Source organism: Anser brachyrhynchus (assembly GCF_964034855.1).
Source record: "Anser brachyrhynchus genome assembly, chromosome: 9".
Taxonomy (NCBI): Eukaryota; Metazoa; Chordata; class Aves; order Anseriformes; family Anatidae; genus Anser; species Anser brachyrhynchus.
In genome coordinates this window covers 13,890,307-13,907,657 of record NC_137703.1, presented here as the reverse complement: position 1 = coordinate 13,907,657, position 17,351 = coordinate 13,890,307, and the positions used below count along the sequence as shown (strand labels likewise).

Sequence of the window (17,351 nt, the reverse complement as noted above, 5' to 3'; positions counted from 1 at the left end):
CTGGGAGTACCAAGAAATTTTATATCAGGATTATCTTTATCCAGCAACCCACTATTACAAAAAACAATACATCAGGTATTTTTTCAAGAATATGTACCTTCAGCAAAACTCTGAAGCATCCTTTAGTACCATTATGCAACCGATAAATATTTATGTTAACACTTAACACAGTCTATAAGGACATTAATTTTCTATTTATTTGAAGAGCCTGCATTATCTAGAAAAACTCTTCCAGTATTTCTGTGAGCTAGATTTTCTTGCAGATTATTATTCACTCTAAATTTAAGTCTTTCATCTGCAATGCCAAGTGTTAAATTATGTTGGGTTACTGTCTGTATCATTCTATTTTAACTGCAGCTCTTCACAGATTAAGATTTGAATCCTTTGAATTCAGTAGGATTTCAACATTAACTCAAGCAGTGCAAATCTTAGCTCTGTCCACCTAATTGTGACATTCATGAATTTTAAGCTCTGTATGTGTCTATAGAAAGAGTATTTACCTGCTGTGTGAATCCTGTCACCGGATCCTTGACAGCCATCCTCATCATCGCAGTCCCCACTTGACTCCATTTCTTCACTTCTTCCACCCCCACTGCCAGCATCCCGGGAAGCCCATCTTTCCAGTTTTAATTTTGCCTTCTCAGCATCCAGCTAAAATGGAAAAAGCAGAAAACCAACAACGGTCAGAATATTTACACAGCTCCTATCTCTGTTGACCAAGCTGGTTTTATAAAGCAACAAGCACTTTCACATGGTCTCCAGAACTGCTCCTCAGGTTGGAGATTATTTCTAGCAGTGACATCCTTGCATTTTGGAGGTAAAGACTATACCATCAAAATTTCTCCACCACAGATGACCAGCAACACCTAACATCAAACTTTTCATTGAAAACACCATATCATCCAGTATCATCACAGGGAGGGCTGGACCTGTAGGCCACAGTCTGGAGATCACTGGTTAATGGTGTTACCATCTGCCACATCTGAGTACTTTTTTAACAATTCAAGACCACAGTATAACCTGGCTACCGTACTTGCTACTTTTCATTATGGGTTTGGTCAGTTGGAAACCTTGGCCCCTATATATGATTTTTAAGATGCTCTCATTTAAGATGCCTGTATGAACTGTTAAGTTGTTCATTACATTTCACTTGAAATCTATGTTTTGAACAGATTACAGAAGAAGAAAGCTATACATCTGAACGTATCATACTGGGTCACGCTTACTACAACGATGTATTTACTCCCCAAACTCATCTTTTTGATCTTTGGATATTCTCTCTCCCTTGGTCACTACAAACAGTTGCCTATTGTCCTATTATTAGTGTTGTGCGAACTAAAGGATTTTTCATTTCACTGGTAGTTCTGAAACATGAAAAATACTATTCCATTTACAGTCAATCTACATCCAACCTACCCAGGGAACAGCAACACCAGCACTACTTGGGAAGACATGAATCGACTGGCTTAGTCTAATACATTTTATTACATGGTGTTAGTCGAGGAAGGACGATTCAGAGGATGCCTTGAAGCTGTCCCCCACACCTGAGAGGAGCAGCTATTTGCTATATTTTGCTATATTTGCTGAGCTATGTGAGACCTCTCCTGCTGGCACTGTGCCCTTTTTGTACCACACTTCAGCATTTGCTGATGCAAAAGCCAGAACCAAGGTGCTTCACATTCCTTGGTGGAAAGCAGCCTGTGCTTGCAGCAGTAGAGAAGATGGAACAGCTTCTGCAGAGAACAACCCAAAGAGCTAGGCTTTCCCTACAGCTCAGCGACAGGGGAATGCCCTAACTTGGACTGGGCTTTTTCACAACCTGGCTAAGCCACCACCACTACTATCAAGTTTCCATTCCCCATGCATCCTTCTCTCATTTTGTGAGCAATTACCAATTCCTTTTCTCCGTCTTGCTGAGATTTACACTGGGGATGTTGGATTTTATTTCAAGTGACTATAAGATCCATTCCAGTATTCTGGATCACTCCCTTCACTTAGCTGAAACTCAACCTCCAAAGTATATGAACATTGTTTTAAACAGCAGCAGCTTGTTTGTCTCCTTCTCAGAGTTACAAAAACCTTGTTTGCATTAGCTCTGCCCCTACAGTATGACGAGGTATGATTAAAACCTGTTATTCAGTTACATGAAAATATTTTACCAAATGGAAAGACTTTGTAACGCTTCTCAAAGTTGGTCACATTCTGGAGCCGTCCAATAGCCTCCACCACGGGTATCTTCCCCCCAAAGTATCGCAGATTCATTTCAGGCTTTGTGATCTGCTTTAGCCTACAGGACTGTGATTATCCTTGGTGCTGAGTGAAATGTATTCTGAAATGTAGCTTTGAAGATTCAAGCAGTTTTCACACTAAAAAGGAGGTGAGCTGGGAGCTGGGGGAGGAACTGGAGCACAGGGCTAATACAGCCGTGTTAACTGGGTTGAACAGATGACAACAAATGCAGCAATTCCTCCGCAGTGGGAAGCTTTTTGTGGTAGCCTCCTTCTTCTTCTGACGCTGTGAGCTGCCATCCTCCTTGCTGGGGCTGACGAAGGCTTGGATCAGTGTGGCAGAGACCCTGTTCTGTGCAGCACCAGACGCCAACTCCTATATGGCAGAACCCTGGAATTTTTCCACCCTTTCACTGCAAGGATCTGTTTGCTCATTCTGAAAACACAAATGACTTCGCACTGCAGTGGCAAGATCTGTAAGTGGGAGGAGAGGGTATGGACTCTAGAGGGGAAGAGCATCAAACACTGTCTAATTGTTACCGCCTGACTGCTAAAAACAAGTTGCCTAATGTTGAGCCTTGGTATTCTAAGGCATAAAGGCTGATGTCATGGCAATACAAAACAACATTTTGTTAAACAATTGGAAAAATTTGCCTATAAGGGAGAAAGATAACTCAGTTCTTTCATAGATTTATTGTGTCCTAACCATATTAGAGAAGACTCATTCATTCTTAGTTATAATGCCTCAGAATGAAAAGAAATGGCTAAGTGGTGAACAGAACAGATGCAAAATTTAATAAAGGCTTTTAATGATTGTTTGCCAGTCAAAGCAGAAATGTTTATTGCCTGTTAAGGCAATCATTCTTTTCGAAAATTTGATTTCATTCAGTGTTCATGGCTCAATCCTGACCCCTGCTCAAAACAAGTAAATACTCAAACCAAGTGAGCACCACTCTTGGAAAAAGACCAAGAAACTGGTTAGCTTTGCAACACGGTGCACTGCAAAGTTTTACTGGGTTCTGGGTTCGTAAGGCCTTCACGACAAAAAGGGATTAAGCATAGTCCAGATCTGCACCTCTTGGCCATATTACTCAAAGTTTATCCTGCTCTTTCTAGGCTGGCCAGTACAGAGGCGCACTGTTACGCAGAACCCTTATGGGGAAGCTCAACATTACAACTTAGTTCAAGCTCAGGTGCAACCTACCTACCTTTTTTTCCTTGTATACCATTTCTCTACTTTTTGACCTTTGGCTACCATTCACCAAGAGCAATGAACCAGAGCCCAACTCTGTGCACACATACTTGTTTATCTGTAATTAAACTCATTTCAGGAGATGAAGTAGTGCCACTGCATTAGTTAGGAATGCTCATCCCTCCGACACTGCCACATGACTTCAGTGAGAGCTGTTTTAGTGCCGTTATCAAAGTGTATGCTAGTATTTCTCCTTCTCCTTTTAAAAGAATCACAGACACCTTTCTCAAAGGCCTGAGACTGCGCTGAAATAGCACAGTACATCAGGATGGTACAGGGTGCTGGAGCTTTAGAAAAAGTGTCACAACGGAAAAACAACATCCTTTATATTTTTAAAGCTCTGGTAGGTCCAGAAGGTGGGTGTAGGCAGGGCATGTCCCTAATTTTTCACTGCAGCGTTCGAGGCCTCTTCAGAGACAGCCATGACCTGCCCAAACGTCCGAACAATTCTCCTGGCTGCAGGCACCAACCCCAGAACTTCGATTCCCCCCAGAGGGCTGGAAAGCAAACAAGTCCTTTCCCCACGCTGAAAGGCAGAGCTCAGAGACTGGAGTCAGTAATGGCATTTATATTATTAAAAACTACTCTTAAACAAGCCTAATTTTGCCAGCTTGTACTCCGCCTGCTGATGCATGATGCACTCCAGCCATACCTGGCAGCTCTGCACAGCAGGTCCAGCCTGGGATTGCACTGTCCTGATGCTGAGAATTGACACATTGGTTAAATAATTGCAGTGGATTTCAGGTCGGGCATTGAGTTTGTGTCTTTACCTTCATAAAGCAGAAGATATTTGCTGCTTGTGATTCCAGAAGATACTGGAATCTTAACAGCTTAAAAATTAAGTCATCAAGTTTTTGCCTCATCTGAAAGACGATACTTTCTACTCATGAAAAGCTTATGTAAATAGCTCAGAAACTGAAAAATGACTCAAATCAGGAATCTTCCCAGCTGCAGCAGGCTTTGGATCAGCTTCATAACCCTCTAAAGGGTTTTTGAGAAACTCTACAGTTTTTCTGTGGAAAGGCTTTAGTATCTGTTTTTGATTCAGCTGAAGGGTAAAAATCCCATATTACTGTTCTGCTCTGAGTCAGACACAGATGACTATGCTGATGCATTTTAGTGATTCCAGCAAAGGTTCCAACCTTAAATTATGTTAAAAAACACCAATGTTCTGCTGACATCGGTTTTATGGAGAAGAAAGAAATGGTATCAGCATGGTTGCTGTCTTCCTCCCCTGTTAATCCTTGATGAAGTAGCACACAAAGTCCTGGTCACCCAAAGAGTCCTTCAGAGGCGTCAAAGATTACGTGCCATGCAACCCCTGAGCTTCCTAATATGAGCCTAATCCTAATTCTCGTTCTGGATCTTTGAGCACAGATGTGTTAGAACATAAATTTGTGGTCATGCTTTTTCCTGAAGGTATGTTCCAGATGAATACTTCCACACATTAATTACATAAGAGCTCTTTAGCTCTGTGAGAACTATTTGATAAAACTGTCAATTTTAATCAATTTCACCGATGAGTCTATTTTCTGAGAGATCATATATGCACATGTATCTGAAGGGACTGCTCTAAGCTGTAGGATAATACCAATTTCAGCAGAAAATAGGTTTTGAAATTATATCTTGCACCACAGTCTTAAGCTTTTCAAGTCAGCGAACACAGCAATGAAAATGTAAGAGAAAGCATTTTTTTAATGAAGCCACTTAAAAGTTGTGTGCTTGGAATATTCAGAGGCAAATCCCATATAATAATTGTTTCCTGAGGAATTTGTTAATTTCCTGTATGACAGATTTCAGTTTGGATGCTTTTCCTCTCTGAAAAGTCAGCTTTGAGGTGAAATCTAACTTCCGTCCACTTCTCACGTGAGCACGTTTCTGGACTTGCTGTTGTTTCCAGAGATCAAAAAATGACTTACTATATAATGAATTTAGAAATTGTAAGATAAGCTTGATCTTTTTTCAAGATAGTTGCAAGTAGCTGTCTTCTAAAAAATACTTTAGTGACATAAAAACGATTTGCAGAGACAAAGCATTTTGCCAGCTTCTGCCCAAATAATGCACAAAGCCTAATCTTGAAGAGTCATAAATAAATGACTCAATCCTTCCATTCACTTTTTTCTTCAAAAATAAAACTAAAAATCCTTTCTAAACCATTATTAGGTCAGAAATGACTACAACTGAAAAAGACAATGCTCCTTTGTTTTTCATCTATTATATATATTTTTTTGTTAGGGACTGACATATTGCTTTAGGCATAAAGCTGCATTTTACTGGTGTCTTGTGACTGAGCAGATGTTCTGTCATTTCACAAAACAATAGCAACATAACAAATTTTAGACATAAATGCCATATCACTTATTCCAAGAGGGTCCTCTCCTTTGAGATAACATTTATGGTTAATTTTCCTCCACATATGCTCTTAGATCCTTTTAAAAGCATTTGGCGGTTGTTTTTGCTTCTTCTTTTCACATTTATCTAGCTCATATATTACAGCATAAATGAACTTATTTGTCTTCAATCTTGTCAGACACTTTGTTTTTTCTTCCCTTGTCTGCATTTCAGAGAAATCCAAAAGGCCCAGTGCTTTATCCCTTCTGGCTTCTTCCGAGAGCAGTACAATTCAGTGAGGTAGCACCACTCAACTCTTGAATCCTTTTTTTAGCTGACAGACAGCTAACCTTCTGGAGCAACTGACATCACCAAAGGTTTCCTTCTGCTGGATTTATTCAGATCCTTACAATAACCTTTGCATCATACATCTTGCTTTACAAGTTACCTGTACAATATTAGAACAATTTAATTCAACAGCTATGCATAACTTATGCAACATGGTTAAGAACTTACAATGTATTTTGAATTGTATTCATGTCTCTCCTGACCAGACCTTTTCCAGCTTGGGAATTGGACCAGTACTGGTAGATTCCTTTGTTTTATGTTTTTCCCTTTCCTCTAAGGAGCTTGCATTTATTTACACTAGATTTCTATCTCTTGTCTCTGTCAATGCTCCTGGTATACATATAAACTGACAGGGAAGGCTCTGTTGAATTACACAGAAACATGCAAAGTGCAAGTCCCAAACCAGGCATGCCCACAAAATGGGGACCAACAGTACCCTTACCTCCTCTGCCCCAGAGTATCTCCACTCTACCTATACATCGCATTCTGCAAGTCCTTTGTTTCCTTTCTGTTTTTTTTTTTTTTTTTTTTTTTTTTACCCTTCTTTTGGTTTGTTCTGCTATCAAACTTCTCATGTTACCTGGAAGTGCTTCCACACATTAAATGGCCCATGTGTAGAATAAACACGCCAGGTCTGTCACTAAGCCATGGACCTCTCCTCTATATTTAGAATCATAGAATCATTAAGGTTGGAAAAGACCTTCAAGATCGTCTGGTCCAACCATCCTTCTACTACCAATGTCACCCACCAAACCATGTCCCTAAGCACCAGGTCCAACCTTTTCTTGAACACCTTTGTTTCTTATGTTGCAGCTCCCCAGGAAGCCAGCCTTATGATAAATTTGAAGTACCTTCAGAACTAGCTGTCCCTCTTTTGGGAAGGTCAGGACTTGCTTTTTATCTTAAACCACCTTTTACAAGCCAAGTAACTTATCCAGTTGATGCTTTTATTTGTTTTGCCCCCCCCCCCCCCCCCCACTCTTTTCTGAAAGAGCACCTATAACCCTACAATGCACATACCTTCCTATCATTTCTGAGGAAGCCTATTGCAACCATTCCTCTTTATTTTCACATGCAACTTTTTCTAACATTTTTTACAGACGTGACTTCTCTACATACTCTTTGCAGTCCTCTGTCCTTGAGGCTTTATATTTGCATAAGTCTTTCTTTACTTGTGATTACCTTTTGTTCTCCTGGTTTATGCAGATTGACTCTTTAACCTCTTCCTCATATTTTTATTGCCAGGTAACACATTAGACACTTTAAGACACTTTAGAATCCATACTTGCATTTATCTTTGAATACTTTTCATTCCCCATCTGTGTCCTTCCTCTTATCCAGCTTCCTCTCACTGACTTCCCGTATAGAAGAAGATTGGAGATTCACACTCCGCAGCAGAGAAGCTAAAAGCAGTTATTTCTCTTTCAGTTGATTACAAATGTAATAGAAGTATTTCATCAGAAATGGAAGATAGCTTTTACAGATTCACCTTCTAATACTGCAGTGTTAGTGCTTCTATTTTATATATTTATGGGTTATGTCTTCTAGCTGCTTTCTAGAGGTGAGTGTACTTCTGCAGAGTGCTAGCACCATGATCAGTTCAGTATTCACTGAATTGAAGTATACAAGCTACGTATGTCCGTATATTTACTGATTACTATGTGAAGAAACAACAAGAATGTGCACCCACAGAATCTTAAAGTTTTTAACAAAAGCTTTATAATATCAGTTTGGGTAAATTATTACCCAAGAGGTATTGTGAATTACATAAATTGAGCGGAAATAAAAAGACCTATTCTAGTTAATGTTTTAACCAAGCACAACAGCTGTTTAAAGAGAATGAATACAATTTGATTTGAATTTACTAAGACAGACGGGTCAAGGAAGTAAGCAGACATCCCTTCCTGATGTTTTATCTTAGCGTTGGGCTGTAAATTTTTGGTATTATGCGATATGACAAAGAAGATCCTGCTCACCTGATGCCTAGTGTGACTGATACAAATACCTTGGGTTATTTTTTGCCACAGGCATGAATTTCAACTTTAGACAGTTAGTGTAGTCTTTTCCAAAAATAAAATTTGCTTTTAAATTGCAGTATGTGTAGTCTGAAAATAGAGCATATGGCTAAAAACCTGTTGTGTTATATTAAGACTTTCTGCATCTTGTTCAATTAAAAAAGAAAAAAGAAAGGTAAACAATTGTAATAAAAATGGAAGATAAACATTGCAATTCTTGCTGAAGAGTATGCAGGAGTTGCGTATAGAAAATTCTTTGACTCTTCAAAACAGTTCATTTGTGGGAGAGGGGCTCTTTGACCCAAGAGCTTCGGTTGGCAGAGGGCTGCTGAGAATGCCAACAAGGTACTCAGAATGCTAGCGTTGCAAAGTAGTTCTTGCAATGTGGCCCCTTGCAAGAAAATCGTGGGCCACAACATCTCTAGACACAGCTGTGGAGCACAGCATGCATGCACATATTAGTTGGATGACAGTGATACCACCAGTGGGAGCTACACTGATTTTTTACAATAATCCTAATAATGCACTAGACCAGAATGTGTGATTCTCTACAAGGGCAGGCAGCTGGGAGATGAACACACCGTGTCTCTGCAGTGCTGAGATACTACGGCACCAGGCCAGATCTAGCAAGTGTCATCTCCTGTGCTCTCACAAACGGGCCTGTTCTCTGTTGCTTCTGACACTATTTCTTCACTTTTGGAAAAAAAAAAAAAAAAAGTGGGTTAACTTTAGGGAAGGACTAAAAAAATGACCAGAAAAAATAGACAGACTTCTCTGAGTGGCTGACTGGGAGAATATGAGTATTGTCTATAAATATATTTAGTCTTCCCCCTAAATGTGGAGAGATCTCTGAGAATATATCTAGCATAGAAATAAAAAGAGGAGAAACAAGCTTTTTAACTATCAGAGTTAGAAGTTTTGGGAGCAGCCTACCAAGAGAAAGATGGGGAAAAAAATCCTCAAGTATTTGCGAGACCTGGCTGAATAAGTCTGAGTGATGTTCCCTGTGATGTCAATGAGCTGTATGCAATATTTCAGGAGGTCTCCTCCAGGCTTCCATCCTGTGTCTCTACGCTCTGCTAGTTTCTAATATTAGAAAATTGATTTGTAAAACCAAAATCACAAACCGGAACCACTCCTATTAGCCATTAGGAGTGTTATTTCCTTGCTTGTCTGATTTCTGTATGGGCAAATTATGTCCACCTACCGAGTTACGTCCATTCTTTTCTCTAGGCTAAGAATGAAGCCTCTTAGCTGTGCGTGAAGTAAAAACGTGGCTCCAAAAAATGTATTAATTATTGCTGGTGCTTAGTGTGGTTTACAATGTGCTGTTTGACTAGGAGCTCTGACTCATCAGATTTCAGATGTCTAATAATAATGAAGAAACTTCTGTCTGATCAGACTTAGGAAGTATGAAATAAGAAATGCCTGCAACCAGGAGGCTGGTTGCACTTCATCAGTCCTTGAATGGCACCCTTCTGACAAGCTGCGTGTTTTAATGGGCTACGTGAGTAAACAGTGGCCTCTCTAAATCATTTAAGGCACAGAACAAACCTTTCTTCTTGCTTTGTACTCAGACAGAAATTACATTTTTTTTTTTCCTTGCAGGAATTTTCATGACATGCTCCAGTGCATGTTAGCTCTGTTTCATGTTCTTGGATTATTATCTGCTTTCAAGCTCTGTGTTGCTGAAGATCATTTTCATAGTATGAGAAGTTTGACATTTCACTGGGAAGATTTGTGAACAATCAGTCTCTCATTATTCAATGGACCCAGGCTTTGGATTTGATGTTTCATGTTAAAACATGACACAAGCAGCGCATTTCCTCCATCCTAAATCCCAGCAACTGAGCATTAAAATACAATACGAAATAAAAAATGGAAAACATGGTAAGAACATTGATAACGTCTGTCATTCATTTAAGATGTACTGATGCTGGGAGCTAAATAACAAACTTTTTGTTACATAAACTGACTAGTTTTAATACCACTGCAACCCAAACCTAACTTGAAAAACAATCACACTGTCTCAGTGCCACATCTCTGAAATCCTCACCTTCGCATTTCTAAATGTACTGTATTATTTAGAAGGTGCCACATATGCACAGAAGAAAGGATCAGAGCCTCGGCTGCTGTGAATCAGCAAACTGAATTCAGTGGAGCTGCTCCAATTTATTCCACATGAAGGGCCAGCCCAGACTTTCATTTGGGAAAGCAGGGTGTTTTAATGAAACAGACAAACATAGTTCATGTTGCATGAATCTGACAATAAAAGACTCTCTCTTTCCAGATGCTGTGCTCCCATGGCTTCATGGCAACATGCGAGGACATATGACTGAATGTTTTTGCTAAGTCATTTTTATTTAAAAAGGGAAGAAAGAGGGATGTCTGCATGCAGTAGCTGCCACTGAAGCCTTTTTTCCTGTGGCTTTCCTTTTCACTGGTGACTTTCCCATGAAGGCTCTCTGATGTCTCACAACGACTGAGTTCACAGTACAGTCTTTGTACCAGTGAGCCCCTCTCCTCTGCTCATGGAACTTGCAATCTGTTACATTTGGCTAAAGTTGGCTAATGGTTTAAAAGCATATGGAAGGAGCAGCAAGCCTAACAGGCAGGGACACACCAGAGCATGCTTATGTAAGTTGTGTTTGTTTATGGAACCAGGTCAAAATGCAATGCACAGGCAAATGAACAACTGGCCTTGGCAGATCACTGGGAACATTCCTGGAGATCTGAGCAGTTGCTTTACCTTTCTCAGCATGGGTTTAAATTCTATTCAGGCCTGGAACAGGCACAGCAAATGGAAAAAGGTCGATGCATCAGTCTTCATTCATGGGCTATCATCTTCTCCTCTTACTTTCTCAAAAACCACTAACAAGATAATCTGATCACAAAGATCAAAAGCTCTCTCGTGGTGCGCTGGGGAAAATGATAACCACATTTTGCCTGCAGTGTATATACCTATAATTCAGGGTTGGGAACTGGCCCACATTTACCAGAGATGTGAAGTGGCTTTGAAAGTCTCTCCATCTCATTCAAACTTTACAAAGGAACTGCTGTTTCCAAGGAGTGGATTGAAAATTTCAGAACAGGACTCTTGATTTTTGCTATGAGCACCTTACTGCAGAATTCTTTTCAGCAGTTTCAGTACATACATGCAACACTCATTTGTCCTGTTGTTTTAAACTTGGCACTTGTTATTTTAGAATGTTTTCAAGTGACAAAGTTCCCATCTAATCAGTTAGAATAATTTTCACTGAAGTCTCTTCCCTGAGATTTCTGAACTTTCTCCATTCCATTTTTCAGGTCATAAAAACTTGCTTTTTTATTTAATTAAAAATAAAACAATAATCCTCTTTTTGCTCCTGAACATCTCTGTAGACTTTTCCTAAATTTCAAGCACTGTTCAAGAGGAGCAAAGAAAACAGGTCAGCTCTACTGAAGGTGACAGAGAGGTGTGGACTGGAAATGGCTTCTGTTATACAGTAAGGCGAGCTCATTTTGAATGGGTGGTTAAAACTCATTACAAGTGATCCCATCAAAATGACCTGAGAACTACCACTGGAAGACAGTCACTGTAACACAGAACACTCTGCTACTATTCTGCTTTCTCCCTTCTCAGCAAGGTGCTTTAGCTCCCCAGTTCATTTGTACTTGATCCTCTTTGCCCACCTTCTCTTCACTGTGTGACCCACCCATCTTTTTTTTTTTTTCCTCATGTAACAGCACCCTCTTTCCCACTTAAATATGGTCACCATCTCAGCTAAGGACGATGACTCTTGGTCACTTCTGCTTGGCTGTTATTATTGGGCTTAACATGTGAAAGCTCTTCTTCCATCAGTTCCTTCTTTTGTTAATTCACCCTGAAGGACTGCAAAGGACCATTGCAATCATCTCATCTGTTTCTTTCCTCCTTAGGCCTCTGAGGAAAGAAGCTTTGCTACTTTTCCAGTTTGCTATTGCATAGCCTTTGTACAACTCTAAATCTTTCTTTATGCAGATATTTCTCAGTGGAAACAAGGAGGAACCAACCTCCAGGGATCTCACCACTGACCATGAGCAAGTTTCCCCGCAATCTGGGAACTCCTAGATGAGCTAATCAGCAATACATCACTCCAGGGGAGAAATGTGGCCTGGAAAACTCAGACATCTTCAAGGGCAGGCATGCTACTGAGGGACAATTAAGGTGGCTCCAGAAAAGCCCATATTCTGCTTGTAAAGCAGCCTATGCATACTGCCTGCTCCACCAGGCCTGGCACACTGTTGACTCCAGCCTCCTCAGAGTGAAGAGATGTGATTACTATCAAGCACTGGCATTTTGTGCTGATGCTCTGCTTTGCTCCCATTTGATCATGCCCTGATCATGCAGCAAGAACCAGTAAATACACACATGAGTAATCTGCTTGTTTAAAACAAAACACTACAAATGAGAAATACAGGATTTTAGAACTGACCACAAACTCTGCACTCAAATCAGCATTCTTTCCTGATGCTGAGCTACCACTGAAATGAAGAACAAGTTGTGGCACATCTCAGTTACATACCAACTCAGGAACAACCTTGCTTACTGTAAGTTCAACCCCACAAACGTTCAAGTGTTCACACGCAGCTCTGGAAGGCACAATTATTCGATATGACAAAGGATGATCTAAGCAAACAAAGGCAGACTCCCAGCCACTTGTATGCTCATTAATATGCATGAGCAATCACATTACAGAGCCTTGATTTTGCCCTGGGCATTTTCCTAACCATGAATCATGAAAAACAAGGAAGAGATGGCACAAGGAGATTATGAAGAATTTACATTTCTAGTATGCCTCATCTGCACGCTGACATCTCTCCCCTCCCAAGGAGCTGAGGCATTGCTGTGCTGAGCCCTGAGTGCTGGCTGCTCCGGCAGCAGCCACGCACACTGGTACTGACTGCAACCGACAGGGAAGTAAGAGTCCCTAAAGAACCGCTGCCTCGACTACTGTATCTGGGGGAGTTGTTTCTTCCCAATCTTTTAAGTATTTTTGAGGTAATACAGCTATACTTAGCTGCTGAAACATAACGTGATGTATAGCAAGAACCCCTGCTGTGTGCTTGGTCATCTGACACTAATTATACATTAAAAAGACGAAGTCTATCTTTATTTTAACTTCAAAGACAAAGCTATGCTTCTTACTGTCAAGTATGTAGAACTCGCAGCCCTGTTCTGTGATTACAAGTGCAGGAGCAAACATCCAGTGGGAAATCGATGGCAGCTGGAAAGGCTCAAGGAACACCAGTGTTTTCTCTCTCTCTTTTCTCTTGCTGGTGCGTAAGTTATGGGGCAGAGCATTGCTACCTAGTCAGATTACTCTGATGTCGAGAATGACTGACCACCAAATCAAAGCCTGCTCACCAATTTCAGCGAAGGTCAGCTCTCAAAATGTTTTCTCTCATCAGTCCCACCTCCCTGCCCTTGTTATTAGAGAGGGACACACAGAGACATGGTCACCAACACAAACAAAGGGACACAGAAAGGATAATTCTCCATACCCATTTCTTTAGGAAAATAGGCAAAAATCCCTGTGGAAATTGTGTTCAGATCTACCTTCACCATAAAGTTCTCTGCTATGCTTTATGTCACCTTCCCCAGAGCTTTACCTGGTCTTGTCTATGACTGTAAGCTCTGCAGGGACCGCGTACTCTTTTGGATTTACTACCACGACTGAGGGCTGTTCTTAGCTGGTTCCTTATTCCTTCTGTAATAAACATGATGAATCGTAGTAATTAAAAAGATGCCCCCCTCCCCTTTTTGTTCTTTCATTACTGGATAGATGGTGGGTTTTTCAGTTTGTTTTAATGATGGCTTTTTCTTTTTAAGTCTGATCTCAGCACCTCTATAGTGTACACACAGCAGACAAAATTCTGCAATTTTAATATAGTGAATGGTGCTTTAATGTGCCCACGTTATAAATTTCATTTCCTCTTATCCCCTTTCATTTGACAGGTTTTTCTCCTGGTGAGTTATATCGTGATTACACATACTGCAAATCTTATTGTGAATATTTAAATAGATGGCATCCTAATTCTCATTCACTTCAGCTGTTTTTTGTTAAAGAGAAGGCAATATGGAACCATAATGAAGGACCTTCTTGTCAAATTTTATCTTCAGGGAGGCTTGGATTAATATGAAACACACAGCTGAGGTATCTGTGTTTTGAAGTGCTTGAGAGATTCTTTAATTGCCGCAATCTGTTGTGCCTCTCAGATCAATTTTGCGAAGGTGTTCAGCGTGGCATGGGGTTTGCTGATGAGCTATTCTTTGTCTTGTAATGAAGAAATGCTTTGTCTTGTGTCAGATATTAGAGCCACCAACGTTCAAATACTCCACAATGGGAAATGAAAGAAGGAATAGTAACAGAAGAATGAAAGCAGAAATGACAGTTGTTGTTAAACATTAAAAGGTGATGTTTTATTGTATAATTATGGTATTTTGTTTGCCTCTGTTCTGTTCACTAGCCAGGAGCCCAGGAGTTTTCTTTCAACAGTTTCTTTAGCCTCATACCTTCTAGATAAAGGCAGTTTATTACCATCAAGTAAACTGTGCACCTATGGTATATGTCCGTATGTTTTATATATTCTTTCTTTGGATCTACAGTGGATGTTTTACATTAGTGGCCTCTTTGAAAAAAATCCCATCTTCAAAATTTCTCTGAATGTTCTTGATACAGTGGAAGACCCAGCAATAATTAAGGATTCGCTCTGATTTTAATTCCAAGTGGCCAAGTAATTCTCCTTAGTATTACTATCAAAAATGGGAATTTACCTCTCAACATGGATGGAACTTCTTTTGGACACGGAAACTGTCATAAATGTGGTATTTTTTATTAGTAATAAATCATATATGTATTATCTCCATAATAACCTAACACAAAAATCAATGGCCAGGGCAGAGCAGGCCCAGTAACTGGTTTACTTTCCCTATTGTTTGTAAGGAAGGGGTAGCTGCCTGAAACAACCATTATTTTGCTATAATTTTTGTGAAATCTCCCTTCTCCCTGTTACACTTCTCCCAAACAGACCCTTCTAGATAGCACTATATATCCTAGATATACACACTAGGACTTCACATTCATCCCATCTCTTCACTCCATCTCTGCCATGCTCCCTGAGGTTCATAGCCTCATTTTGCTCTCACACCACTCTGGGGTTAACTCTTCCTCCTTTATGTGATCTCATACATATACTTTATTCTGTCCACTGTCCCTCCCTCCCTGCAAAGCCTCCACCAGTGCAGTCTGCTTGGCTTATCTACATCAAGTCCTTTTCACATAATCATAGACCGAGAACGGTTTTGGTTGGTAGGGACCTCAAAGACACCCTGGAGCCTTCTGTTCTCTAACCCCAACTCCTTCAGCCAGTCTCCATAGGAGAGGTGCCCCAGATCCTCTGATCATCCTTGTGGCCTTTTCAGGACTCGTTCCAAGAGGTCCATGTCTTCCTTACACCGGGGGCCCCAGAGCTGAACACAGCACTGCAGATGGGGCCCCATGAGAGCAGAGCAGAGGGGGAGAATCCCCTCCCTCACCCTGCTGGCTGCGCTGCTGTTGGTGCAGCCCAGGGTACAGGTGGCTTTCTGGGCTGGAGGCACACGTTGCTGGCTTGTGTCGAGCTTCTCACACACCAGTACCTCTAGCTATGAAAGAAAGCAAGGACTGGGGTGTTTTTTTGAGCTACAGCTCCTTTTGTACAGTGTCTTCTAAACTGAGGCATACCTGGTATTTGGAGCAGGATTTCATTTCATGTGCTCTTGGGAAGCTAGTGCAGCTTGCAAGATCAGAACCAAACCACTCTCAAGCTACTCATTTCAAAGATAAGACTAGTCAAGAGTTTTTTCCATTTCTTGCTCAAATGCCAAAACAGCCAACGTGTGGTGACGGACAATCATCTACCTCCTGATCTGCATTTAACATTTAAAAATCCGTGATCACTATTTAACTTGGGCCAATCCCATACTGTACACTGTAGAGGTCTCTCTCTACTGTTCCACATCTGTTAAATATTTTAGATATTTTAGCTTTATATTTATGTAGTTGAGATGGCGTATAATAAAGCTTGTTAAAATCAAGAGTGTATGAGGTTATATTGGGTATTCTGAGAAAGACAGATTTAGAAAGCCTAATGGAAACCATTCACTCCTCTATTGAGATGTCAGATTTGTTTCTCACAGTTTTGCACATTATGTTTAACTCCGTTCTTTCCATCAAAGGCAACTGATGTCTTCTAGCAACACATTCAGACATGGTTTCCTTCTTAGTTCCAACTTCTTCAGAATAAATTAGTACCACTGACAGTGATACGCATGTGAAAGAGAATGTTTCATATGCAAAATGATGCATCTATAAAAATGTAAAGGAGTGCTACTTACTGCCTACATATACTGGGATTCTCCTTAACTTCCTTCTGGCTATCTTGTTAACACCTGACATTTGGGCAACACATTTCCACTGTGGCTCAAAACTGTTTAAATGGATTTTTAAACCTTTCATCAGTCAAGAATGTAAGGCTGGTTAACACCACAGTGATACATCGTTTAATGTTCTACCTCATTTTCTGCAAATTGTTCCACAAGGCTTGAGTATCATTAGGTGAATGGAGCATTAAAAATATGTCACTGCAATTAGGCTTCTGTCTAGAATTCTGTGATTTTTCCATATTTTCCTCTAAACTTGAAGCTTTCATCCCCAAGAAAGAAACTCCTACCCTCAAGTGGGACACCTATCCTCAGAGTTTACCAAAGGCCAACCTCCCTAATGACATGCCAGGTAGGCTTAGAGGACTGAAACAGAAGTGTCCTTAGATGAAGTTCTCACACTTATATCTGTGGGCATTATAGTCTCAGGAAACAACTGAGAAATGCAGGCCGAATCAGTAAAATTTGGTAACAAATGGCACCATCATTCCTTGCTAACACCACTGCACGCTATGCAAGTCCTAATGATTAAACCATCCACAAAATTGGAAACCGAACAGTGCTAGAGTGAATATTGTGCACAGGCATCTAGAGGGGCAAGTAAGAACCTATTAGAAAGAAACAGACAGCAGACATATCTACTGTTCCCTAACATATAATTTTTTAATCTTTACATCAAACTTCTACTCTATTTATTTGTGCAGTCAAGCACATTATTTCACTGACTGTGCACA

At 40.4% G+C, this 17,351-nt stretch overlaps 1 protein-coding gene across 8 annotated transcripts in view; it reads right to left on the bottom strand.

Annotated features, from left to right (window-relative positions):
* The window catches only part of LOC308199938 (glypican-5-like), a 433,019-nt gene that overhangs the window by 98,037 nt on the left and 317,631 nt on the right, over window positions 1–17,351 (bottom strand). For all 8 annotated transcript variants that reach the window (XR_013955102.1, XR_013955103.1, XM_080604873.1 and 5 more), the window contains one exon: window positions 501–651. Coding sequence is in view for 6 of the 8 variants with exons in the window: in XM_080604873.1 (XP_080460999.1) it covers window positions 501–651 (151 nt within the window). In the remaining 2 variants the exon portion in view is untranslated. The remainder of the gene's footprint in view (window positions 1–500; window positions 652–17,351) is intronic.